This window comes from Eschrichtius robustus, chromosome 17 (assembly GCF_028021215.1).
Source record: "Eschrichtius robustus isolate mEscRob2 chromosome 17, mEscRob2.pri, whole genome shotgun sequence".
Taxonomy (NCBI): domain Eukaryota; kingdom Metazoa; phylum Chordata; class Mammalia; order Artiodactyla; family Eschrichtiidae; genus Eschrichtius; species Eschrichtius robustus.
Window position 1 is genome coordinate 9,250,381 of NC_090840.1, and position 27,592 is coordinate 9,277,972.

The 27,592-nt window shown below is 39.8% G+C and overlaps 1 protein-coding gene across 1 annotated transcript in view; it reads left to right on the plus strand.

The window, feature by feature from the left end:
* The window catches only part of NKAIN3 (sodium/potassium transporting ATPase interacting 3), a 681,284-nt gene that overhangs the window by 216,723 nt on the left and 436,969 nt on the right, over positions 1–27,592 (plus strand). Inside the window, exon 8 of the mRNA XM_068525591.1 lies at positions 1,252–1,284. Within this exon, the coding sequence (XP_068381692.1) occupies positions 1,255–1,284 (30 nt within the window). The 5' untranslated portion in view covers positions 1,252–1,254. The remainder of the gene's footprint in view (positions 1–1,251; positions 1,285–27,592) is intronic.

Here is a 27,592-nt window from a genome sequence, read left to right on the forward strand (position 1 = left end):
CTTAGTAAGTGGTATTGCAATAACTGATTAGAAATTTAGGGAAGGATGAACATAAAACCTCACCTTAAGTTGTCAGTTTCTTTAGGAGTATGATTCTCTATTTTTTAAGATTGGGAAATCAGAAAGGAAAGGATCTATGATTACATGAAGGGTAAAAACTGAGTGACAAAAACTAAAAAGGCAAGCAAAATATTAAGGAAATATTTGCAACAATATAATGAAGGGTTTTTTAAAATGAGTTCATAAAATTAAAACTAGAATTGTTAAAATCCAATAAAGTAGTGCTTACAGCTGTCCTCCGTGGCATTCCTTAAAACCTGCAAATAAGACACTATCAATCAACGGGATACTCAAATAAATTGTAGAATATCTTCATGATAGAAAAACAGGCAGTCTTTTAAAATAACGATAAGGAAAATGAGGTAGCCACATAGAAAAATGCTAGATGTACAGTGATAAATGAAAATGCAAGGCACAAATTGCACACGCTATTATCATAATGAGGTAAAAAGATGTCTAAAAACACAAGAAGGGAATATACACACATTATAAAAGTTGTGTAAAGACAATGGGATGCTTTATTTCTACTCTATTTGAAAAAAATTTTTGTTGTCATTTTATAGGTTCTAAAATTAAGAATAAGCTTAGAAAGTTTAAAAGAAGAATTTGAAGATGTTCATGTATTCCAAAAGTAATAAGGAAAGAAAAAATCATAAAGTTTTAAAAATTATTTTTATGGATTCTAAAATATTTTACTGTACACAGAAATCTAATATTTCCCACTGGAATATCATGGTAAGTATCATTTTGGAATAGATACTTTGTTATGCAAGAAAATACAAGCGATATCTTAGGAATGGGTGATGTAAGTTGTGAAATACACTTTTAGCACTGACGATAATTATTTTGATTTTCATTTGAACTAATATTCTATGATATAATATGGATTATTTTATTTAGGATTTTCCTGTAGAGTGCCATCCAGTGTATAATCTCATTATTGTAAGTGTCCCTATTAGTCCTTCTTTTTACATACGTAGCATCCTGTTCTCAGTGCCAGCTACCATGTAATACGCCCGTCTAATTATGCTCCTGTGTGAAGACCAACCCCACAATCTGCTTTTTACTTTTTTTGTCAACCGTCCTATATCTTCAGTGTTGTTCAGCTTGTCTGAATAGAAGAAAATGGTAGAAATGAACTCTAGTTCCATCTACTATGTATCTCTTTCCCCCTCGTCATGTTTCCCACAGGTCATGGGATCCTTCTGGGTGCTGGGCGATGGGGTAAGTGGCGTCTGCGGGTCAAGGAGCTGGGCTGAGCTTTTTTTTGGAATACAAATTAATCCAGAAACTAAGTATGCGAGCCTAGGCCTAAATGCCAGAGTGGAGAGTCAGGGAAAGGTGAAATCCAGGAGGGAATTTGGGTGGCAGAAAGGAAGACTGGATTCAGATTAGCGAGCTTGGAGATAAGGTTATACAAAACCAAAGGGGAGGAGGAAAGGGCTAGAGGGCTCAAGAGGCAAAATAAAGAGTGAAGAAACTTCACTCATGTTTTTATTCACTTCGCAAGTGTTTGCTGCTTGCCTGCTCTGGGCACACCTGAGACAGGGCTGGGGTTAGAGTGATGGTCCTAGAGCAGTAGCGTGTGAGAGGCGGAGAAGGGTTTCTGCTTTGAATGGGCAAGCAGTTAAGTGATGTACTTTAGACGTGATGTGTGCATGTGGTCAATGGCTTTCCCTTTCGAGAAAACTTAAGACAGCAGTGAAAATATACATCATGGCTTCGGGAATGGAGAAAAAGACTCTTTGACATAAATAGTAATCTGGATCTTGTAGTGCCTTGGGAGCTATATGTTGAGAATCTATATACTTTACTGACAAAATTATCATTATTTTCTGATAATGTTCAAAATACGAGAATGTGCACATTTATATATACATTATTGTGAATAGACCTTTTCAGTTGCTGACTTTCAAGGAATTGCTTTCCCATCTCTTTCAATAGATGTTTCCAGAAAAGAAGTGGTATGTGTCAAAAGCATAGCATATTTTGCAATGAGAAATGCCAGTCAAATAGGGAGATGGGTGGTGATTCATGATTCTTGGGCTTGGTTACATCTGTGACCAGTGACATTATCCAAAAAAATACAGGTTGAAAGGGAAAACTTGAAATCTCAATCTCACACTGAAATACTAGTTTAAAGAGGGGAACTGGGTATTGAAATGGATAAAAGCTTGGATGTTCCATGTTAATTAGGGTTTTGGGTCCTAAGGAATATGAAACTAGGCTGCTACTCTTCTTCATTTTTGGTGACTCAGATATTTAAAATACTCCCTGGTGCACTTGGGGCATCCTGTAATTAAGAATTATGGCTTCTAAAAGTGCTGCCCACTTTGATACTGTTCTACTGCACATCTGTGTAAGTTAGTCTGAGCTCTCTCTCTCACTATGGCCAAGATTTATGGTTTTCCTTTTAAATGTGTTAGCTGTTACTCTAGGCTCTAAGAGTGATGGCGATGATGATGGTGACAACAGTGACTACAGCCAGATTTCTGGACAGCTTATTTCTCCAGCAGGAACACTTCAGCTTTAGCCCCACTGAGAGTGGGGGGAGGACAGATGGCCGAAGACTTGCACTTTGGGAAAGTGTGTAAACTGCAGAAGAAATGAGTTTGTATTGCTCAATATAGATTTGATAAAATTAGAGCTTATCTACCATGTCTTCCAGGAAGTAAAAGTCACAAGTACACTTAAATGTAAAGATTATACTTTATGAAGGTATTTTAATGGGAGATAATATAAATTAGCAATAACATAGTGCACATATAACAATAAAAGCTTCTATGTGCTTTAGGATTCATCTTATTGAGTTGATTCTCACAAGTCATGTGGAGTAGATCTGAAAGGCTTAACCATATCTTTAGGTGAGGGAACCAAGGTGTAGGGAGTCTATAAATGACTTGCTTGGAGCAGGGAATGACACAGGAAGGTCTCCATGTAGGGGGAACCAAGCTGGCATGCTGAAATCATACTAAAAAATAAAACAAAGCAGAAAACAAACGAAAAAGAAAAAAAGAGTATCCAGTTTTCTTTTTCTTTTATTTTTGAATTTATTTATTTATTTAATTTATTTATTTTTTCGCTGCCTTGGGTCTTCTTAGCTCGCCCGCGCTTTCTCTAGGTGTGGCGAGAGGGGACTACTCTTTGTTGTGGTGCGAGGGCTTCTCATTGTGGTGGCTTCTCTTGTTGTGGAGCACGGGCTCTAGGCGCGCGGGCTTCAGTAGTTGTGGCGCGCGGGCTCAGTAGTTGCAGCTCGCAGGCTCTAGAGCACAGGCTCAGTAGTTGTGGCGCATGGGCTTAGTTGCTCCACGGCGTGTGGTATCTTCCACAGACCAGGGCTCAAACCCATGTCCCCTGCATTGGCAGCTGGATTCTTAACCACTGTGCCACAAGGGAAGCCCGAGTATCCAGTTTTCATGTTACTCTATCAATTTCCCTTTTGTCTCACTAAGTCGTTAATAGAGTCTTACTATTTCAGAACTGGTCTCAACAGAGCCAGACATAATTAACTTAAGTGTCTTCACTTGGTCCAGAGATGTGAAGGAAGAAGAGTTTAGAGGCAGTGTGGCAGCAGAAGTCACTCAGAGAACCCTACAGGGGAACACGTGTCAGGGCCATCAGGGCTGACTGCCCTGGTCCTCACCACAGTTCTCCTTGTTGGAAACCCTGGGAGGCTTGAGTTCTTACTTTATGAAGGATGGCAAAGCTATCCTTCTCCAGGGACTAACTCCACTCCTGACGGTCATCCTGGGTCTTAATCACATCCTGAGTGTTGCCAGGAGCTGCCCAGGCTCTAAAGTCTTATGTTCTGTTCCCTCAACCACAACTGCCACCACCCCTTCTTCTCAACCTCATCGACATATCCGTGTCACATCCCTCATCGCCTTCTTTCTCTCCCAGTTTATTTGCTCATCTTGGAAAGTTTTCCATTTCTACATTTCCTGTGAATCCAGAGTTCAACTCTTCCTTCATCCGTCATTTCAATGCCCTTTATCAATCTGCTGTAGCTACCCTACAAATCATTAACCCTGAATCAGTCTAGCCTTCCACTTGCACTCCGGTTTTGAATGATGTGAAGAAAATAACTCTGTTGTGTAGTTTGTTGCTGATACACACTTGGACTCTGCAATTTAGCTACACCCATACAACTTTCAGGGGAATTACTTTCTTGTTCTGAAGAGCATGCATTCTCATTTCTCAAAGTGGTTATTCTGATTCCTAATGAATCACTTTAAGTCCTATGTCACTAACAGCTTCTCACATACTGAATAAAAGTCAGGCCTGGACTATAGTAACTGCTCACTCTCAAACCTCCAGGTACATCTCAATCCATAGTCCTTCTCACCTCCTCTCCTGTAGGGCTGTAGTGCTGCCTCACTGTGGTTTTCAACAGCTGCTACCACAAGCTATCCTAAAAACAGCCTGAATACCACTCCTTCCTGAGTCTGAGTGTTCTCACTTGCCTAATTAGCCTACAAGGCTTCCGAGATGAATAAAAACATGTTCAAGAACTGCCCCTTGCCATGCTCAGAATTCTCAAATGAAGCTATTCATGGCGGCATAACTTGGCGGTGTTTCTATGTCAGGTTTGCCAAGTGGGGAAACCGAGGGCATTCATGTGGGTCACCTATTCATTAGGAAGAAAGCAGTGTCTATCCTTTGCACTAGTCTCTTCTACTCCCCTAAACCACATGGATAAAAGCAACCTTTCTTCTTACCTCAGCTGGGTTCCCAACTTCTTTTGCAGTCCTTTTTATCAAAGTGAAATCTACAGGTCGTATTTCAAAGACTAGGCATTATTTCTAGGTGCTAAGCAGAAAAGTAATTAAAGTCCATTACACAAAAGCTCTGTTTCTCTTTTGCTTCTCTTTGGAAGCTGTATCAATAACAAGGAAAACATAAACATGAATTTTAAAATATCATGTTAACCAACCGTATGCTCTGTTAGAGTAACAGAGTAGCCCAAGTTCGAGGCCCTCAGGGATGTCAGTATGTCCATTGGAGGTTTGATGGCGATTTCTGGCTTTTGTCCTAGTGCCAGGTGCACAGAAAGTACTCAGTGAATATTCGCTGCCTAAAGATGTGAGTCCTGTCCTCTGCATTGTTTCAGGGGTGAGAAGAGCTAATGGTAGGTCTCCAGAGAACATGTCACAGAGTTTATTTTCTTCGTAGTAAACAAATGCAGTAGGAGAAAATAATGACGGTCTGGTTTAATCTGATCATAATAAAGTATTACCTAGGGCATCTTTGTCAGAAGATTCATGTTTTGTGTTGCCCACCGTCCCTGGGGTTTCTTTTTACAGCAGTGATATTACATAGAGGTGTGGGCTGTTAACCCCTCCCACTTGTACCTCTGAAGAAGCAGTGGCATTGTGACAAGTTCGTGTTGCACATCACTTGAGCTGCCTGCCTGAACTCGAGTGGGTTGAGGGAGCGTGCAGTGAAGAAGTTTTGTGCCCTGGTCATGGTTTTGGACCCCTCAGGACTATTAAAAACAAGGCATAGAATTCAAACAGGTCAAGGACAGTTGGGGAAATGTGTTCTCCGGTGGCTGATGCACTGTTTGTTTTGAAAACACCTGTGCTCTTTGGTCACGGATTCTGTGACAATTAAAATGAAATGTGTGAAAATGTTGAATGATCCCTGGATGAGACTAGTGACTTTGGAACCGCACCACTGTGAGCATGGCTCCCTGTTTCAATTTGCTGCAGTAGTCACAGGACTCTTGAAAAACAGCCAGTGACTGAGGATCCAGTTTTTAGTCCACTCTTTTTCTTATAAGATTCTCCCCCCGCAAAAAAAAAAAAGTGTTTGCTAACACCTGACTACACTTCCAGGGACCCAAGTGAGCTTTATCTGGACCAGATAATGCTAATTGCAGAATAGATCGCCTTAAAATGAGGACCCTTTTGGAAATTGTAGCTTAATGTGGTGAAGGGACTTGCATACATAATTTGGAAGCTATGAGAAAACATAGTTGACTTATCAAAGAATAGCCTTGACAGGCACTGCCCTTGACTGCTTTCTCTCAAATCAGATATAATACATCTTAGGTTGGAATCAGCTTATTTTTCAAAAGTTTTAACTTGCAAAGTAAGATAACTTCAAATTCCAAATTGTTGGGATTGCAGAATCTTTTAAAATATATATTGAAAATATTGCCTGATTAATAAAAGAAATACAGCATCTAAAACACAAAACTTAATGTTTTAATTTTAGTTACAGGAGTATAAATCTATAGAATAAAAATAACCAACATAGAATTGCAAAAGTTGTTACAGTTTTAGAGGTTTAATTTTCAAGGGAGTATCTAATAATCTTTTTCTAATTCCCTATTTTTCAATAAAATGTGATTAGAGCTGTCTTTTTAAGAAGCTGCCAGGAGCAGGGCAGTAGAAAATGGAACAGACTTCATCTTGTCCCCAACCAGCCATGGGATCCTGGGCAAGTCACTGTTTTTCTATTTAAATTGGAATAGGACAAGCATAGTCATCTACAGAAATACATCCTAGGGGACGACGTGAAAATGCATGGCTGAGGGGTTGTGTATGTGTCCCTGCCCATCTGCTTAAGCATGTAATCCAGCAGGAAGGAAACCAATGCAAGAAGTTATCAGCGCTCTGCCAGTCATCAGGGGACAGAGGAGGCCGTGTAGCTGGACAGAGGTCCAGATCACTTTGTTCTAATACCGTGCCAGAGAAGTTATTTTCTAATGCATAACTGAGTCTTCAAAGCTGATTTACCTAGCACAGGTGGACACTTACCACGTATCTGCTGAAATGTAACTATGCAAATGGAATGAAGGAAGAACAAGGAATTGAGAGCCAGAAGGTATAAGAGACTAGTCTCACTGTTGCTAAATGACCTGGGCCCTGGGCTGATGACATAACCACTCTGGGACTAATATTCTGGATTTAATCGTTTCACATACGAGGAGTTTAAGCGCCACTGGATGCCATAGGAAAGCATCTGCCTCTGTTCTAACTTGCCTAGAGTCACAGCATCCTGCTTTGATTGCATCCTTGGCATATGGATGTCCAGTAGGTCAGCAGAAGCTACTTATAAATCACAAGAACATCCATTCTTAGGTGGCCCAAACCTTGCTTTGGGAAGTCTCAGTTATAGTGAAAGAGAGAAATATGGGAAGGAAATATGGTTAAATCTCAAGTTCTAAGCCTCATTTGCCATGTGACTTTGGGTCAGTAAAGTGAAAAAATTATGGAGTGTTTCAAGGACCAGACCCTTTTCAGGGTCTGTAAAGGAGATAGCACATTGCCTGGCACAGAACAGTTTCTCTGTAAACAGACTGTTCTTAGAACCGTATTTACCATATTTACCCTATCATTCACCCTTGATTATACAAAATTTAAAGTATTTTTTTATCTTTCAGCCCTCAGAGTTACAAATACATCTTTATTGCTGTTTTAATTGTTGATAACTGTCTTGAAAACAGATATTTCTATTAAATATGACTTTAAAGCTTTAATGGTTACAGATCTTTCGGCAGACATTGGGTTTTAAAGGAGAAAATAGAATTTGAGTTAGGGCATTCCATAATGTATGCAGATATAATTTTGACAAGAGGACATTGCAAAAATTGCAACTACCTTAAAAAAACTCATCTCAGTGCAGAATACAGTTATTAATTAGAATAAACATGTACCAGTACAGCTCACAGAGTGCCCACTGACTTTGTTGTTTCTTATAGACAAATTGACTCCTAGACACCACTAGTTTTTTAAGGGCAAGTTTTGACTTTCTTTCTAGAGACAATGGAAGCCAATCCTCTTTCTCTGCATGTCCCTTAAAAATGCCTGTTGAGCATCCTGTGATTCTCCCCAAGGTCTAAGCATGATGGTGTCGCCAGTCCCACCTTCTCGGGTCCATGGGCACTAACCTGTGGATGAAAAAGAATGAAAGTCTGTTCTCCACCCACCGTCTCCATCTGGGTTCCCAGAATTTGTGGTGCTTGGATATCTTACTAGGTTTGAGGACCTTGATTCATTCTCATCCGTTGCATTGGCGAATGGGGAATTCGGCCTCTGAGCCCTGAGATCTCCCTACTCTGCTATCTAATGTCCCAGCCATTTCCCTGGGTTCTGGGGAAGCAGGTTGGATAGCGCTCAGAGTAACGCACCAGAGCAGAGCAGGGGGTGGTGACCCTAACCCTAACCCTGCACTTTCAGTATATTCTTCTTCCCTGAGCTATTAATATCTCTCTTGGAATTTTGATTTGTAGTCAAATATTTTGATTGAACTTTCTTTTCCTTTATTAGTTATAAACTGTTACATTGTTAAAAGATTTAGCTTATATCTGCCATTGATTCAGTTCTGCCTGTACTTTTCCTTTGCATTTGTTAAGTGTCTTACTGTTTTAAGTGCTGATAATTGTTTTCTTACTGTGTGTATTACTGAATTTTAGTATTTGGGGAGAGAACTAAATTTTATAATTTTTTTGTCAAGTTCTTTTTTTAAAATGAGCTACAATTGACGTATAACATATTAGTCTCAGGTGTACAACATAATGATTCAATATACATATATATTGTGAAAAGACCACTGCAGTAGGTCTAACTAACATCCATCACCACACAGTTACCATTTTTCAAGATCTACTCTCTTAGCAACTTTCAAATATACAATACAATATATTTTTTTTTATAAATGTACTTTTTTTTTTTGGTTGTGTTGGGTCTTCATGGCTGCGTGTGGGCTTTGTCTGGTTGTGGCGAGCGGGGGCTACTCTTCGCTGCGGTGCACGGGCTTCTCATTGCGGGGGCTTCTCCTGTTGCAGAGCACGGGCTCTAGGCGCGCGGGCTTCAGTAGTTGTGGCTCGCGGGCTCAGTAGTTGTGGCTTGTGGGCTCTAGAGCACAGACTCAATAGTTGTGGTGAACGGGCTTAGCTGCTCCACGGCATGTGGGATCTTCCCGGACCAGGGCCTGAACCTGCGTCCCCCACGTTGGCAGGCAGACTCCCAACCACTGCACCACCAGGGAAGCCCTACAATACAATATTGTTAACTGCAATCACCATGCTGTATATTACATCCTCAAGACTTATTTATTTTATAAGTGGAAGTTTGTACCTTTCAACCACCTTCAAACATCTTGAAGGAGTTTTTGAAAGGAGGACTTTTATACCTCTTGCTGCGCATGGCAGTGGGTAATAATTGGGTATCTCCCAAGAATTTAGAATTAATAGCAATAAAACAGCTCTGATAGTTGAACTATTAAAGCAGAATGCAATAAGAAAGAGCAGACCTGTGAAAACCTTAATGAGATAGTTTTTCCCAGCCAGAGAAATACCTGACTGAATATATTCATAAGATAAAGAAAGGGGGTATCTGTGTCAATCATCAGAAGGCAGTGTGTGTATGGGGGGAAGGGAGTGGAGAGACGTATTGGTCAGCAATAGAACATAGAAAAAGAAGAGTCAGAGTGTCAAAATTTTGACACTGATCATTCAATAACTGATGGTTTTAGTGGAGTGATACGTTTGGCCAAAGAGCCAGGTAATAGAATTCCATGTTCAGGATGAATGACCACCGAGCTGATAGACACTGCAAACCATCCTAGACGAATGCTATCACCCTTTGAAATCGTGTAACAAACTTGCCTGGTTCTGATCCTAGCACCCACCAAGAAATATTAACCTTAATGTTGGACATTCCATGCAGGTGTGTCCACAGGGAGAGCGTGTGCTGGTCATGACCTCATCAGTTCTGCCACAGTTTTATTTCTCGGTGTACATTAGAAGAGTCAAGTTGCATCCTAATTCTACCACTTTGATTTTTGTGAGCTTGGTGGTTTGAATACTCTCCTGAGACATGGTTTGCATTGCTGAGCCTCTCGACCTGAGGGCCTGTCCTTGTCAATCTGCTGTCCCCACCCCCAGTCACACGAGACCTTGGGTAGCTGAACAGCTGCTTCTCCTGGTGACACACTGGCCAGCCACGTGCCATTCCATTTTAAATGCTCTCTTACCTAATCATTTTAAAAGAAACAGCTTTTTTCCTTTATGTTTTAATTCACTCTATTCTATTAAAAATGCTGCACAAATAGCTTTATTTTTCTGAAATTCAGTGAGATCAACAAGCCAACATTTCATGTAGAAACATGTTCTCTCGCTCTGTTTCCTCTTTATCTCCTTTATCCCCTCCCTTTCTCCCTCCCTCCCTTCCTTCCTTCCATCCATCTCTTTATCTCCCCTTCTTCCCTTCCTTATTTATTTTTCTTCTCTCCTCTCCTCCCTTCCACATGCATTTTTTTCTGAGCACTCCTGTGTGCCCGACACTACTAAGTACTCGGGGAGAAAAACCCTTATAATCTTGTAGGAAAAAGAGGCAGATAATCAAATATGCAGTTAAATATATTTTTCATTTATGACACAAATTCCATTTAACCGCACAAGTATGTATTAGGCTTCTCTTGCGTGCAAGCACCGTTTGGGGTTTTGTAGAAGAAGCAAAAAGCATAAGTCTTGGCCTCAAGTTGTTGTGCTATTAAACGTGTAGAAAAAAAAAAAAAACAAGAAAAAATAACTCTAGGCAGAACGTGAGAAATGTTAGGTGAATTGTACAAAGTGTTTTTATAGGTGAGAAGAGAGCACTTCCAGCCGGAGTATTCTGGGATAAGGTGTGTGGTGTTAGGTTGTGCAGTAGGACTGCATTAACTGAATTTAAATTAGATGGAGAGGTGCATCAGGACACCTGGGTTAAGGCAGGGCTGTGGGGAAGACAGAGTAAGGCAAACAGAGCTGGCCAGAACTGATCGAGGTGCTCAGACTTAGAGATAAGTGTAACAGGTCAGGAGAACATAGCACTGAGTTAGGAGCTGTGGTCCTGAATGAACAGATGGGGCAGGTTTGGCTGGATAGTTAGGTTGACACCAGAGCCAAAGCTCGTCTCCACAGATAGCTGTGGGAGAAGCTAGTTCTGAAAATTATTTAAAGAAAAGTATACTTTTTTGATATTTAATTTTTTTTTTGGCGGTAACTCCGAGTGGTCTCTTCAGCTGTACCTCAAAGGCTTGTTCATCTCACAGACCCCTCAGCCACCCAGCTTTCCTCGGTCTCCATGTCTGAGGACAATATGGTAACTTCAGCCTTGGTGTTTGTGAGGAACGATTTGTACTTCCTTCTAACTGGGGCACAGAGTAAGGGTGGTTGTGAAGATGGCTGAGTCAGGGACTAGGGACAGCCTTAATTTTGAGTTAAGGAATTGAAAGTTAAATTCACATGGCAACGTGAAGAGTTTGAAGGTGTGTCAGAGAAGGCCATGATCAAGAGCTGTATTCTAGGAAGATTATTCTGCCAAAAGCAGATCTGGACGCAGGACACGTATGGGTATATTGCAACATCTTTGGAAGAGATATGAGAATGGTCAACTAGAATAATTGTACTCTGCATGAAAGGTCATCCTCATGGTTTGTGGTGGAAATAAAATCAATAGAACTTGGCGATCAGTTGACTATAGGCAACAAATGAGAAGCAAGAGTCTTGTAATTCAAAGAGCTTGAGCCTAGGTGATAAGTCAACTTCTGTAAAAAGAAAGGTCCCATTAGCAGAAGTAGGGAAATAAGCAAGTGCATGGGAGATTTGGAAATAGAAACTGCAGATCTGCTGAGAAATCTTGCATTTCACAGCTGAAAGTCTACCTGTATAGCCCATTGACAAATGGCAGGAGGTACTTTGTTTACCTTCATAATAAAATAGATATTATTTTGCCTCACTCATGGAAAAGTGAATCAATCATCTAATCAATCATATATTGAAATTTAAAAGGGCATTGTCATTTGCTCCAGGTTATCTTGAAAGTTAGTATGATTCAGACTGGTTAGAAAACATTTTGGTGTTTTATCTAAAGAAAAAATTTTATCATTTTAAAACCCCAAATATCCATCCATTATGAAGCTGTGCTCAAGCCATATACCAAAAGTTGCTTTGCTTTATAAAAATGGTGTTCATTTAAATTTAGAGTTTGAATTTTAAAAATAATAGTATTTGCACATCTGTTATATGTCCAAATTGAAACAAATCTATTTAATCATGATTCAAGAGGTTGCAAGGGTAACATTTAAAAGAAAAAAGATTTAAATTGCTGAAAAAATTTTATTTGAGTTTCTAAATCATATACGCCTGTAAAAAGCATCTTATGTTTATTGAGAAGGAAAACTGCTCTGCCTAAATACTTCCTATTTTGATAATGTGCATACAAGTCACATTCAGAAGTGTCTGAAAGCCAGGAGCTGCAAATCTACTTCATTCTAATTCATGGCAGAGGATGAAACCATCACTCACTGGAGTCAGGGCATGCTTTATGAAGTTGCTAGTTAACAGGTTCTAAGTCATACTCCAAGACAAAAATCCTAGACTTGTTTGTAATGTGAATGCTAGTCCTAGACCTGTAATCTCCCAAATCCTGGAGTCTGTTACCTCCAGAGAATCCAACCATGGGGCTTTAAATCCTTCAAAAGTTGTGTGTTTGTATGATTTTTCAGTTAAATGTAGATAAGTATGATCATTCAGATTTTTTGTATTGTCTGAAACAGAAATATGTCCTTCCTCATAATTTAGCAGGAAGGTCAAGAAGTACTCTTAGTTCTTTGAAGCAGACTCGACTGTTTATAATGAAACTTTTGACGTATTAGTAAATCTCCCAAAATTCCAAGCAATGCTTAAGCTACAACTCTAAAACAGAATGGATATCCCCGAAACTTGTCTGTATCCCACAGTTCTGCTTGGTACTATATGTCTTGCATTATACCTCAACTGTCAATTAATTTCATAAACCCTGATACATGAAGAAAAATTCTAAAGGTGATATTTTTATAAAATGGAAAATGATCATTGGTGCAGTGTCAGCCTGGTGACTTAGCAGTGTAGCTTGTTTGCTGTGTTTGTAAAATAAAATAGGTTATACTTTTTTTCAGATTACTTTCTTTATATTGTCTTACAGAATGCCTTTGTGTGAGAGACAATTATATGTTGAGAGGGGAAGGAAACTTTAAGTGAATGTTAAACTTAAAAAAAAATGTACTTAAAGACTTAAAGAAGAGAGTAGATGGGGTTGGATTCAATTCCATATAACTAAAAGCAAAATGTTGGCTATTTTCGATAGTATTTAAATTCCACATGACCTTTCAAAGCCATTTGGTTAGGAAGAAAGCTAAAGGACAGGGAAGACACCTATATTTAAAACATCACAAAGCAAATTGTAGATATTAATTCTAAAATTGTGGAAAAGAACAACTTTATATGAAGTTTAGTGTGTTTAGAAAGTATTTAGAAAGTATTTCTGTAACATAAATATTCCTACTCTGTGGTAGGTGCTAGAGTCCTTGGGACTTTCTCCTTATTTTTATTATTATTTTTTATTTATTAGCTTGTAAGCTGATTAGTCTATAAGATGCTGAGGATCAAATAAAGTAGAAGTGGGTATTGCCATTACTTGGAGTATTTGATCAAACACTTAATAAGCACAGGAGCTGGTTCTGTTCGCCCGTTCTTAAGGCTTGTGTAATCAGATCCGCACAGACCTAGAGTCGGCTCTCGTCTGAAATGGAACTAAGCTGTATGTATGAGACTCGGCATTAGCCAGGTACCCCTCTGCTGCAGACCTTGCTAAGAAGCTGGGGGTGGGTGTAGGCAATGATGGTGGCCCTAGGATCACTCGGAAGATTAGGTCTGTTCCCCTCAAGGCCCCGAGGACTTCAGTGGTCAATCCAGATCATAGTCAAGGCCACCCAACACCCGGACTGAGTCAGGAACAACCAATACAGTACAATTTCTGGGCAATGGAGAGGCTCTTTCTTGCCTCAGATTCATCTCCCTACAGGGCTGTACCCGAAATCTCAGCCCTTGAAGAATTATTGCTTAGATGTAGGTTTTGATAACTAATTTTAAAAACTTAACCAAGCCAAATAAAAACAAAACAAAACATGTAAACATGTAGAAAATGCAGCATTTGTTTCCTGCCATTTTATATCCCAACTTTAAGGTAGAACTGACTCAAATATGTATATTTTGGTTAGGAGATGGGAGATGAGCAGGTAAGGATGCTGAGTAACAACCTTTGGGGGAGGGTAGAAAGTGGCAAAGCAAACAGGTGTGTTGTGTGCACTGTGCCCCGTACTTCAGAAAGGTATTGCCTCGTTTCATCCTCACAAAAGTCAGGTATTATTAGCTTCATTTATAGGGTGAGGAAACTAGGGCCCAGAGATTTAATTAGCTTGACTAAGTTCATTCTGTTAACAGGTGGCAGATCTATGCTTTCCTCTCATGTCTGTCTGACTCCCAACCCCATGATCATTTCAGTACCTGAGACCCCATTCGAGTGGGAGGCCAAGAAGTGGGAGAGGAGCCCCCTCCTCCAGGAGGCCATCAGGATGACCTGCGGGCTGATGGGGCAAGGAGGCATGAATGTGGGAGCCAGGTGACCCTTCTGTCCAGGGCATTTTCCAGACTGGTTCAAACCCAAGCGAGGTTCTTGGTGTCAGTGAGCTCTTAGTTTGGCGGGTTTTTCCAGACAAGGGTGTTGCGTGCCAACCAGGGCACGTGGTACACGAAGACTTTCAGGAGGGTCAGTTTCCAGATCCGCAACTTCCATTCAGTCTTCCATAAAACTGATCGGCCTGAAATATGCCTGTGGTTGGAATGGGCTCCTTTTCCCACATCCCTGGTCTCAAGTTACATTCTCCCACTCTGCAGAATACAGGCTTACCTCTTACCCATCCCTAATTTCACTGTCGTGTGTGGTTTCAAGAAGTAAAAACCCGTGGAGGGCCAAAGAAAGGAACATTCAAATACTGATGTGAGTACTGACAGAAAGAATGATAGTGACAGAAAATAAAAGTCTTAATTATAGACGGATTTTTGCAAAGAAGTAAAGTAGTTTGAATGGAAGTTTTAAGAAAAAAATGTTTATACATGAGAATGAAATTCTTTGGGGGATGTGAAATGTCATTATGAGTTCAAAGAGAGAAAGAAGCTACGTAAAATTTCTGACTCTTAAAGACATGATTGTACATATGTGTCATAGTAGATGCTGGTGGATTCACTGTAGTATTTAGATTTGAAGGATATATTTAAAAGAGTAATGTAGCAGTTTTATTTTAAAATGTAATTAATTGTAGTATGGTGAAAATTACATCTTTTGCAACTATTCAATCTTTTTAGATGTCAGATACATAGAAATATGTGAGGGTTTGAAGGAAAAAAACATTAGGGTTATATAAACAAAAAACATCGATGATCACTATAGATTCTGAGTGTCTGTGGATTGAATGAACCATCCCCCTGAAATCTTCTTAATCATCCAGCAGGATAGAATCAACTTTGGGAAAGAAATAGGAGGTAAATTATGCAAGGATCCCACCCTCCCCGCCTGCTTCCCCACTTTCCTTTTGCACATGCACTTGAAAAGGTGGGAGATGGGAGATGTTCTGGGTTTATAAGTGCAAGAACTGTGATCTCCAAGAAACTACTAGAAGAAACCTGAGGATTTGAAGCTGAATATTCAAATCTTCTTCCAAATGAATTGTCTTATATTATTCTGTCTCTGATTTTCAGGCGAAGTGAATGGTTGCTAGTTGGTATGAGGAGGGATGTATGAAAATGGGTCTCTAGTGAGTAAAGAGCTGACCTGGGAACCTATTGCCTTCAAATCAGCTCCTACTGTCCCCCATCCCGTTACCAACTATGCTTCCAGCAAAGAAACGAGAACCACTTACTTTTCCTCTGTCTCTATGCTAAGCTAATTATGGATGTGGGCTTTAATCCGTGAAATTGTTGTGAAACACTAATGTGGGTAAACTCTCTCAAGTTTTTCCTATCATTGATTAAACAGATAATGGGGACTCTCCTTCAGGAAATCAGTTCTGCAGATTGAATGAAGTTAACCCATGGATCCAAGTCATTTAAATAATGAGAGTTGTGTCTTTGAAATAACAATACTTTTTTTGTAGGTATTTATTTAGACTTCAGATTTTTCTTCCCTTTATTCTGGAAGCTGGAGGAAAATGACAGTGCAGGTGTTGATACACAACCGGCATATAAACTTCCCTGTGATGTAAGTCAGAATGTTTCTTTGGAAGCGCAAGTGCTCAGGGCATAAATGTCAGCAGTTTTGAAAAAGCTGGTATTAATTATAAGGAGCTCAAGGGGAAATAGTAGATATTACTGATGGGACTGATAGACACAATGGGCTGAATGCATGAAAAGGTTTTTCTATTTGGGGGAATTTCAACCTGTTTCACTCACAGGTTCCTAAAAGCATAAAAGTTTGTCCTTTCAGAAACTGTGCTATAAGAATTCTGGCACCTTTTGTAAAAGGATATAGACATTAGCACAACTGTTCACAGTGCTCTAAGCCCACATGCAGACCAAATATCAAGCCACTTATGGTTCTGAATTTCCATACTCTTTTGTTCACTTATTTATTCATTCGTAAAACGTTTGTAGGGGATACTGTGAATAAAGCGCTGGATATACTGCTGCCAATAAGAGAAACCCCGTCTGTGGCACAGAAGAGAGACACAACAGTGTTTCCAGTTAAAAAGACCTGCAATAAAATGTATGCATGCGTTTTTATTAGAATTGCTTCTGCTAATTGTCTCTTGAGGTAAGACTGATTTTTAAGCATCCTTTAGTGGGTAAATCCACCTTCTGAAAAACTCTCTCTCAAGTTCCTATACAGGCATTCAGAATAAGGCCATGAATTAAGGGAAGATTTAAAATATTCTGCATGTAATACAATACTGAATCAAGTATATACAGCAAAACTGGATGAAAAATTTTAATTTCTCAATTACTAGGCAAATTTTAGATGTTTCAGTATTCAATAGCACCCCAGAAAAATGCTCCTGCTATGTTAAATTATTCTGCTGACCTAATCCAGAGTCCCAGTCTGGCCCTGGTGGTGGTCAGTGTTGCTTGAGGGTGCCATTTTCCAGGCCTTCAGTTGGGTCTATTGTTGAACAAGTGAAAAGGCCTCCTTTTTGCTATAATGAGAGCCCCAAGACTTGTGAAGTGACCAGACTCCTGTCCTTGACTTCAGATTAGTGGTTCCCTGGCAACAGCCTTAACTCTATTGATAGGAAGGCCCTGCTTTCTTGTGAAAGGGATCCTCCGGTCAATGATCATTACCTAGCTCCAACTGCAATGCCAGCCTGTACCATATACTTCTTCCTCTTCGGCAGAAGTAGGGTCTAAGCATTACCCCAGCCCCCAACTTGCGTTACATTAGAATCTGGAACTTTCTTTGATAGACAGTCTTTAGTTACAAAGAACCCTGTCCATTCAAGGTGCCCTGTGATGGTTATGTCTTGCCAAATAACATATTTGCCAATAATCAAAACACTGCTTCCTTTGCAGCAGATATTTTTAATACTCATTTTACACTGTATTAATGCTAGCAAACTCCTATGTGACAAGGATCTGTAGTCCTGAACGCTGAACCCAAAATTCTCTTGTGAAGAAAAAATCTTTGTTGTAGGAGGTTAAATCTTGAGAGCCCTAGCTCATGTAACTTGCAGGTGAGATGATTCGCCCAGCTTGCTTGTTTTCTCTAGCTGTCCTCAGCTTGTAGGACCTTGCTGGGGATAGACTAGCCTGGTGTTTTGAGTAAATAGATCACAGAGGAAGACAATAGATTTTTAAGGCACGGGCATCGTTTAGGACATGTTTCTTTTTTCTGACAAGGAGAGTAAATCTGTTTTAGCACATGTTCTCTAAGTAACAACCCCTGCTTAACTGTTCCAATTGTTTTAAAAAGACACTAGGAGGGACAACACTATGGAAAATGGAATTCATACAAAGCTTTTACATAGTCAATTTTCCAGAGTGCTATACACGCAAATTGTAATGTAAACATAATGGCCTGAGTAGTAGTATTTTAGACATTTCTGTTACACTCATTCAGAAGACTTTCTGCCCAGGACTCATCTATTAAATGTTTGACCTCAATTTCCAGGGTAGCCTCAGGGATTCTTCAGGATTTGTTGCAAATGCTAAGAGATGAATGATCTTTAACTTTGTTGGAGTGACCCGACTATCCGTAATACTTCATTGGGGTTGATTTAGCAAGGGAAATACTTTTTAAAGATTGTTTATCTTAGGTAATTGGAATGAGAGGGTAACCTACTACTTCCAATGTCTAAAATGTAAATGTATCTGAAAGAAGCAGGCATGATTAGCTTGGGAGGGCAGGAGTCACGGATGTGCCCATCTTGGTCTAGTGCAGCAATGTTATGGTTAAATCTTTTTGCACTGGTGGCTGGCGTCCAGTTAGAAAGAAGATGAGTTTTCTCAACTCGAAATGCAAGTAACTCTGTGAAACGAGTGGCAGTCTTGAAAGCGGATTGATACATTTTCATCAAGTTTCTCTCTGTTACAAGTAAACTCAAATTTTGTTTTTGGAGGGTGGGTGGAAATTTATCAGCATTTATTCTCAACGATTACTGTAGGATATTTGAAAATGTACCCACACAAAACAAATAGTTTCATGCAAACCCATATTATAGTGGGCAAGCTCTTTAAATGGGCATCTTCAAACACTTGCTGAATAAATACCAAATGAGAAACCTTCTAAGTTTTGAAGGTCATATAAAGATGAATGAGCAAATTAGTTAAGCTATTAAAAAACAGATCACAGCACAGATGGGGAGAAAATATTGCAAAAGATATACCTGATAAAGGGTTGGTATCCAAAATATACAAAGAACTCTTAAAACTCAACAATAAGAAAACAAACAAACCAATTTAAAAAATGGGCAAAAGATCTGAACAGACACCTCACCAAAGATGTTATACAGATGGCAAATAAGCATATGAAAAGTTGCTCAGCCTCATAGGTCATCAGGGAATTGCAAATAATACTGACAACCGGAAATGCTGGCGAGGATGTGAAACAAGAACTCTCATTGCTGGTGGGAATGCAAAATGGTACAGCTGCTTTGGCAGACAATTTGATGGTTTCTTACAAAATTAAACATACTCTTATTGTGTGACTCAGCAATCACACTCTTTTGGTATTTAACCAAATGAATTTAAAACTTATGCCCCCGCAAAAACCTGCACACGAATGTTTATAGCAGCTTTATTCATAATTGTCAAAACTTGGAATTAACCAAGGTGTCCTTCAATAGGGGAATGGATGAACATATTGTGGCACATTTGTACAGTGGAATGTTATTCAGCAATAAAAATAAAAGAGCCGTCAAACTACTAAAAGACACAGAGGAACCTTAAATACATATTGCTGAGTGAAAAAAGTCAATTTGAAACGGCTACAAATGATGTGATTCCGACTATATGGCATTCTGGACAAGGCAGAGCTATAGACACAGTAAAAAGATCACTGGCTACCAGGGTTTGGGGGGTTGGGAGGGAGGAGGGATGAATAAGAGGAGCACAGGGGGTTTTTAGGGCAGTGAAACTATTGTGTATCATACTATAATGTCATCGTGCGTTTGTCAAACCTCACAGAACGAACGAACAACACCAAGAATGAACACTAATGTAAACTATGGACTTTAGCTAACAATAAATTATCAGTATAGATTCATCAATTGCGGCAAGCATACCGCACTAATGCGAGATGTTAGTAACAGGGAAAACTGGGCTGGGGAGGCAAAGTCAGGGTATATGGGAACTTTGTAATTTCCATTCATATGTCTGTAAACCTAAAACTGCTCCAAAAAATAAAGTCTATTCAAAAAAAAAAGGGGGCCATAAACTTTTATTAAACTGCCTCAGCTGGGTCTCTAAATAAAAACCTTTACATTCAAAATGTTTACAATCTAAAAAATATACCTGTGAGTAATAAAATTACATTAGAATGTCTTATTACATAATCTTCTTCTTTCACTAATTCAAACTGATCTTTCTACCAGTAATTCAAACCGAGATTGATTTGATAACAATGTTGGATTAATAACATGTATATTAGAGATGAGCTATTTTATCAGTTGTTACATAATGAGTATTTTTTCAAGAAACATTCATTACAAGGGAGAACTAAAATTTTCAGTGCCAGTCTCCTTTAAATGGCCTTAAGTTAAAAAGAAAAAACAGAAAAAAGCAAAAACTCCCACAAAACTGGAAAAGCAGAAGGACAACACTAAATTCCCAGCAAGTCAACAGAATAACAAGGCACGTTTGAACCATCTTGATTGCTCACTAGTAAAGGAATGGGATCTTTGAAGATAAACATTTGATAAATCACAGCATCCCATCCAGGACGATGAAATGTAGCTTTGTATTTTGCTGATAGTCCAAAGTAGTAAATTGGTTCTTCTCTCTCTTGGCTGCAAGCTTGGATATCTTGGACCTTTATGTCCTTTACTGGTCTAGAAAAAAAAGATAAACTATAAAAAGAAGTGTCACCTTACACTGACCCCTAGTTATTCAGGTACGTAGGAGGATATAATGGATATTTTCAACTTTCACATGAAAATGAATTCAGATGGAGTTGGTTAAAAAAAACTTAATGCATGTACTTTTACTATCTTGAGAAAAATTGTTGCCACATTACTCATTTATACAATGTAGCCCTCTAAATAATTTGTCCTCCATCACACAATCTATTTTCTGAACACAAAATGTAGTTTATTAGATATAGCATCACAGTGTTAGCTAGGCTATGAACTTCTCTCTGTAGGACAGTTGTGGGAATTTTAGTCTTCACCTTACGATACTAAAATTTGTTTTAAAAATAACATAAGCTCCATGAGAACCAGCATATTGTATATTTGGAATAAATGCTTGTTAAATTAATGAGTGAAAATTTTATCAGATATGTGTATATTAACACCCAATAAGTAAACTACAAATTTTAAACATTCTTTTTTTAATATTAATTTAAATTTTTATTTTGAATCATTGTAGATTCACATGCAATTATAAGAGGTAATACATAGAGATCTCAGGTATAGTCTACCCAGTTTCCTTCAATGATAACAGCTTGCAAAACTATAGTACAGTATTAAGCAGTAGCTCCCATGTCCCTCCCCGCCATCCTCTGGCAACCACCATTATATTCTTTGTCTCTGATTTTGACGATTCTAGGTATCTTTTGTAAGTGGAAGAATACAGTATTTGTCCTTTTGTGAGTGGCTTATTTCACTAAGTATAATGTCCTCAAGGTTCGTCCATGTAGTAGCATGTGTCAGAACTTCCTTCTTTTTTAAGGCTGATTAATTCTATCCATTGTATGTATAGACCACATTTTGCTTATCTATTCATTTGCTGATGAACACTTTTACTTTTTCTTCTGTTGCCAGTGCCTTTGCTGTCATATCTAAGAAATCATTGCCAAATCCAATATTATAAACCTCTTACCCTGTGTTTTCTTCTAAGAATGTTATAGTTTTAGTTCTTGCATTAGGTTTTTGATCCATTTTGGGTTAATTTTTGTGTATGGTGTTAGGTGAGGGTCCAATTTCTTTCTTTTGCAAGTGGATATTCAGTTTTCCCAGCACTATTTGTTGAAAAGACTGTCTTTTCCCCCATTGAATGGGCTTAACATCCTTATTGAAAATCATTTGACCATATACGTGAGGGTTTACTTCTGGACTCTCTATTCTATTCTGTTGGTCTATGTGTCTGCCTTTATGCCAGTACAACTCTATTTTGATTACTGTATCTTTATAGTAAGTTTGTAAATCAGGAAGTGTGAGTCTTCCAACTCTGTTCTTTTTCAATATTGTTTTGGCTATTCAAGGTCACTTCAAATTCCATATACATTTTAGTATAAACTTTTCTATTTCTGCAAAAAAACGTCATTGGGATTTTTATAGGGATTGCATTGAATCTGTAGATCACTTTGGACATTTTAATAATATTAAGTCTTCCAGTCCATGAACATGGGATATCTTTGCATTTATTTATGTCTTCTTTAATTTCTTTCAACAGTATTTTGTAGTTTTCCTTATGTAGCTCTTTGAAGATAAATGTTTGTTACTTTAAAACAATTACCTTAATAATGAATTTTTTTTTCTTATTGGTTCAGTTAGCACATCACCATCATAGTACAGTGTCGCATTGTGTATTAATTTATCTATTAAGCCAGCTTATTTTATTTACAGGCAGATAGAGAACTGCTTGTCAGTTGTACCTGTGGGCTAAACATTGATTAGAACAATTAAATGACATTCATTAGTTCTCAGGTATCTGTTAGTACCTCTTATGGGCTAATCTCGGGGCTGTGCTTTGGAGACTGAGAGTTTCAAGATCGCCTGCAGTGATTCGTACCTCCTGGTATTCACACTTTGGTATAGTCCCCTCCCACATGGCACCAGGGTTGGCCTGTGTGACCAGTAGAATATTGCAGAAATTGTGGCATGTCACTTCTGAGATCAGGTCGTAAAAGACTGTGTCTTCTGTCTTGGGCTTTATATCTCTTGGGCCACTCTTGAGGAAACCATGTCCTCAGCAGCTCTCTGGAGTGACCCACGTGGTGAGGAACTGTAGCCTCCTACCAGCCGTCATGTGAGGGAGCCGCCAGCTGGATCCTCTCGAACCCAGTCAAGTGTCAAATGACTGCAGCCCCAGCTGACACCTTGGGTGCAGCCTCCTGCGAGGCCCTGGGCCAGCACCACCCAGAAAAGCTCCTCTGGAGTCCCTGACTCTCAGAAACTGTGAGATAATAAGTGTTTGTTCTTTTACCCTGAAACATATGGGACAACTTTTTACACAGCTATAGATTAACTAATACAGAGGCACACCGATCGATGAACAAGACACTGTCCCTGCCTTCAAGAAGTTTCTAGTCCAGAAAAATTAGTGATGTGCTGATTTACTGCAAAACCAAGAGTAGGTATGAGGCCAGCACCTCCCAGTCCTGGGGGCCAGGACCAGCTGAAGAAGCGATGCCTAATCCTGAGGCTAAACGGAGGAGAATGAGGGACAGCCAGAGCAAAGCACCAAGCAGGAGAGGCAGAGTGTTGCAGACAGGAGGAAGAGGGTGATCAGAGGCCCAGGGCAGAGAAGCAAGGACAGTGTTTCCCAGGAATAGGGAGTGAAGAAAAATGATGTAGGAGAGGTGAGCAGGTAACAGTTCAGAAGGAACAGGATGCAATGGGAAGGAGTTTGATTTTGGTCCTGAAGTCCTAGGACAGCCACTGCAGATCTTTAGGCAGGAACATGGGTACAATTCAGAGCACAAGGCAGGGTAAGCCCAGAGACAAGGAGGGGCTGGCACAGGAGCAGGAAGTGATGGTGGGAGCTTCATGGAAGGTCGTGCAGGGGACGAGAGGAGGTTGGATTTGAGACATGTGGAGAAGTTAGAATTGGCAGTTGATGGTGACATATGTAATTAGGCATATTTGCCTTTCACTTTTTTTTTTTTATGATGAAAGCTTTTATTATTTATTTATTTATTTATTTTTTGGCTGTGTTGGGTCTTCGTTTCTGTGCGAGGGATTTCTCTAGTTGCGGCAAGTGGGGGCCACTCTCCATCGCGGTGCGCGGACCTCTCACTGTCGCAGCTTCTCTTGTTGCGGGGCACAGGCTCCAGACGCGCAGGCTCAGTAGTTGTGGCTCACGGGCCCAGCTGCTCCGCGGCACGTAAGATCTTCCCAGACCAGGGCTCGAACCCGTGTCCCCTGCATTGGCAGGCGGATTCTCAACCACTGCGCCACCAGGGAAGCCCTGCCTTTCACTTTCTGTACGAAGAACCAGGAAACTAAGTCACGCCTGCTTCTCCTTTAGTACAGCGGTCTCGGGTGATAGATACCGCTGATGATCCAGTCGCTCAAGATGGAATTCTGGAAATCATTGGAAACAGTTCCTTTTTCCTTATTAGCAACCAGATTTCATTTGTTTCTAATGCCCGAAATATTCCTTTTTAGTGTGCGCTTCCCCGGTTTACCCACTAGCGTTAAGTCAACTCTTTAGCACCTCTGCCCTCGGTTAGGTTACTGTGATGGCTTCCTAACCGTTCTGCTCCCAGCCAGACCTTCTTCAATTCTCGGTACTCCTGCTCTTCACACACACACACACACACACACACACACACACCCAGGAGCATCCTCCCACCTGCTCAGACACGTGCCACTGCTTCCCGATATCACTCAGGTCACAGTCCAAGCTCTGGTTGGACACAAATCTCTTTGCTCACTTCTCTAGCCTCCTCTGTCCCACTCTCTCTCCCCCTTCCAAAGCCCTCTGCACAGCCCTGTTAAAGTACTGGGGTGCTTTGTGCCCCTTCACACCTGCTCTCTCCTTGGACTCCCTTCCCTCCCCTCCCCAGCCAACTCCTACATGTCCAAGAAGACCCAGCTTATGTGTCACCTCTTCTTGGACACACAAGCTGGTATCTCTGACTCCCATCTATGCCAGGTCCCACCCCCCCTATACAGTAATTTGTGATTCACATGACAGTCTCTCCTACTGGTTGGTCAACTCCTTGAAGGCAGGAACCGTCCCTCATGTGCCTGGTACAGTCTACACGGGATCCGGCATAAAATAGACAATAAATGAGTGTGAAATGGCTGAATGGCTAGAAAGGGCACTGCATTCAAATGTTTCGTTTCTTTTTCTGAAAGATGTCATTATCATCCAAAGAAGAAAGCACTGAGCATAGGAAGCCTGTGTTCTGCTTTAAGAGTTGGGAAAGCTTGAATAATTCTTTCTTATCAGCTCTAGGAAGGAGTTTGATTTTTATCCTGGATGAGCTGGAAAGTGAGTTAATGAGCATTAGGGGCAAAAATCTCCCAACTGGACTTTTAACAACTAGTTTATAGCTCCAGGACCCATAGGTTATTGTGTATCTTTGTCTTTGTTTGTGAAAGACCAATTAAACAGTGCTTTGGAAGAGTTCTTTTAGAATGATAAAAAATCCTTTTATTTTCATGTTTAACTCTGTCTGCAGATATGATTCAGCTGATGTCTTCCCTCAGAGGAGATTTCTTTGAAAGTTAGGGGAACTCCCCAGCTGGATGACCTGGGCAGAAACATGCTCTGACTGATCATGATATGAATTTGAAAGGAACAATTAAGGAGTTATTTCCATTTTGATTCTAATAGGAAGCCTTTTTACTTGTATGCCTTTCAACCTGTCTACATTCCTTCTGAAACTTCAGTGGAGCCTCATGTCAGAGCTGTTAAAAGGACTTTGAAAAGGGAATGTGTGAAATCATAAATGCTTCAGAAATAAAATGTTTCCCAGTCCATTACATTCTTAACCCCTTGTTTCTGCCTAACAGACTTTGTTAAAGGTCAGTAAGAACGTTTTAACAGCATATTGCTTTAGACTTCCAGGAGAACGTAGTATTTCTCTTATACATATCCATTGTTAATAAGTGACGGGTTTGGTGTTTTCTGAGTTTATATTTTGAGTAAAAACAAAAACTCATCATCAGAAAGAATTACACATAAACTAAATTGGAACTGAAATTTCAAAGCCTCAAGTTAAAGAGAATATACATGAATGTAATTTGGGGTGACTTTCTCAACTAGTCCAATGAATAACATAACATCTGCATAATGGCTTGCAATTTACAAGGAAAATTTCCATACACTTTCCTCATTTTTCTTCATGATGATTTAGTGACATAGGCAGTAATATCCTTTTGTTCTGTATACAAGGAGACTGAAGCCTGAGACGATGTGGTGACTTAAGGAGCCCTGCTAAGCTATGAATGAGCTGCAGTCAACCTAGGTCTGCAGTCACAAACCTCGGCTCCATCTATTTGCCATGACGCGATGTTTCTGTTTTGGTTTTTGTTTATTAGTTTCTTTGTAAAAAGTTTTTCTAGTACAATTTGCAAGATGGTTTTTGAAAATGCACAAGCTAATACCCCTAAAAATATTTTCAGGTTTCCCATTACACTAGTATAGAAATATGTCATTTTACTCTCAACTTATCTCCTAAGAAATTAATTTTTTTATTGTATAAAATAACTAGTTACCTGTCCCTAAAGGATATTTCCTTCAAGTACTCACTGGCATTTTTGAATTTGTGGTTAGTTTCACCTTTTTATGACTCTACAAATTAAATGATCCTTGGCCATACATCAAAAGATTATCATGTAGTTGTTATTTATTTTTATAGCTCAGGTGAATCTGGCACTAACTCATTATAGTGCAGGTCCCATTGGCCAAATGAATACAATCTGGAAATATGACATGCATTTTAATAATAATAAAGCAATAATTCTGCATTCTGCATAGGTGTGCTGGGGGCTACTTAAGGGAGGTTTAATGTCATTTAAGAAATACTGTGGATGCCCTTACTGAAATCCTGTGATAGTCACATTTATTTGGTCTTTTCCTGAAGCCAGGTATAAACAACCACTTTGGAAGAGCACTTACTAAGCATTAATTTGATATATCATTTTTCTTAGCTATATGTATTATCCTTCAGTAAAAATAAGCAGCATAAACTTTCCTCCTGTTCTTAGAGTGATAGGCATTCTGAAGTCTTGATAGAGACACAAATGTGCATCATTAAATGCTTTACCTATGGCTTTGGGCTCAAGTATCATTATTTGAAAGTATTTAGAATGAATCACTAAAAGCCATCGAAAATTTCCAAATCCCATTTTCGAGAATAATTACAGTTATCCATCACCAAACTGCTGGCAAGTAATGGCATTGCCTCCTTGGATATTTTTTAATCCCTTTTTATGGCTCTTTCTCTTCCTTGGGTGTAAGGTCTATAAGCCATTAAGTGATTTTGAAAGGCCGGGAGAACTGGAGGCCTGGATGACTATGGCAACCCTATGACTTCAAGAATCAATATATAAAGAAGAGCATTGGCACAATATGGAGAACTAGCCTAAATATTTGGAATTTAGACGTGCCGGGCCATGTGAAGATTATTACCCCATACCGATAATATTCCAAAAGATGTGTTGTATGTTGTCAGTGGTATTTGGAATACACATGTAAATTGTACTCTATACCACCTGCCGGAGGAGGCTATATTAGTCCCCCAGGGCTGGAGTAACGAAGTGCCACAAATCAGGTATCTTAATTTTTTTTTTTTAAGGACATTTTAAAAAAAAATTTATTTATTTATTTATTTATTTTTGGCTGTGTTGGGTCTTCGCTTCTGTGCGAGGGCTTTCTCTAGTTGTGGCAAGTGGGGGCCACTCTTCATCGCAGTGCGCGGGCCTCTCACTGTCGCGGCCTCTCTTGTTGCGGAGCACAGGCTCCAGACGCGCAGGCTCAGTAGTTGTGGCTCACGGGCTTAGCTGCTGCGCGGCATGTGGGATCTTCCCAGACCAGGGCTCGAACCCGTGTCCCCTGCATTAGCAGGCGGATTCTCAACCACTGCGCCACCAGGGAAGCCCCCACAAATCAGGTATCTTAAAATAATGGAAATTTATTCTCTCACAGTTCTGGAAGCTAGAAGTCCAGAATCAATGTTGGCAAGGCCATGTCCTCTCTGAAGGCTCTAAGGGAGGATTCCTTCTTTACTTTTGGTGGCTGCTGGTAATCCTTGGCATTCCTTGGCTTAAAGAGGCATCACTCCAATTTCTACCTCCATCTTCCCATAGCCTTTCCCCTGTATGTCTGTGCTCAATTTTC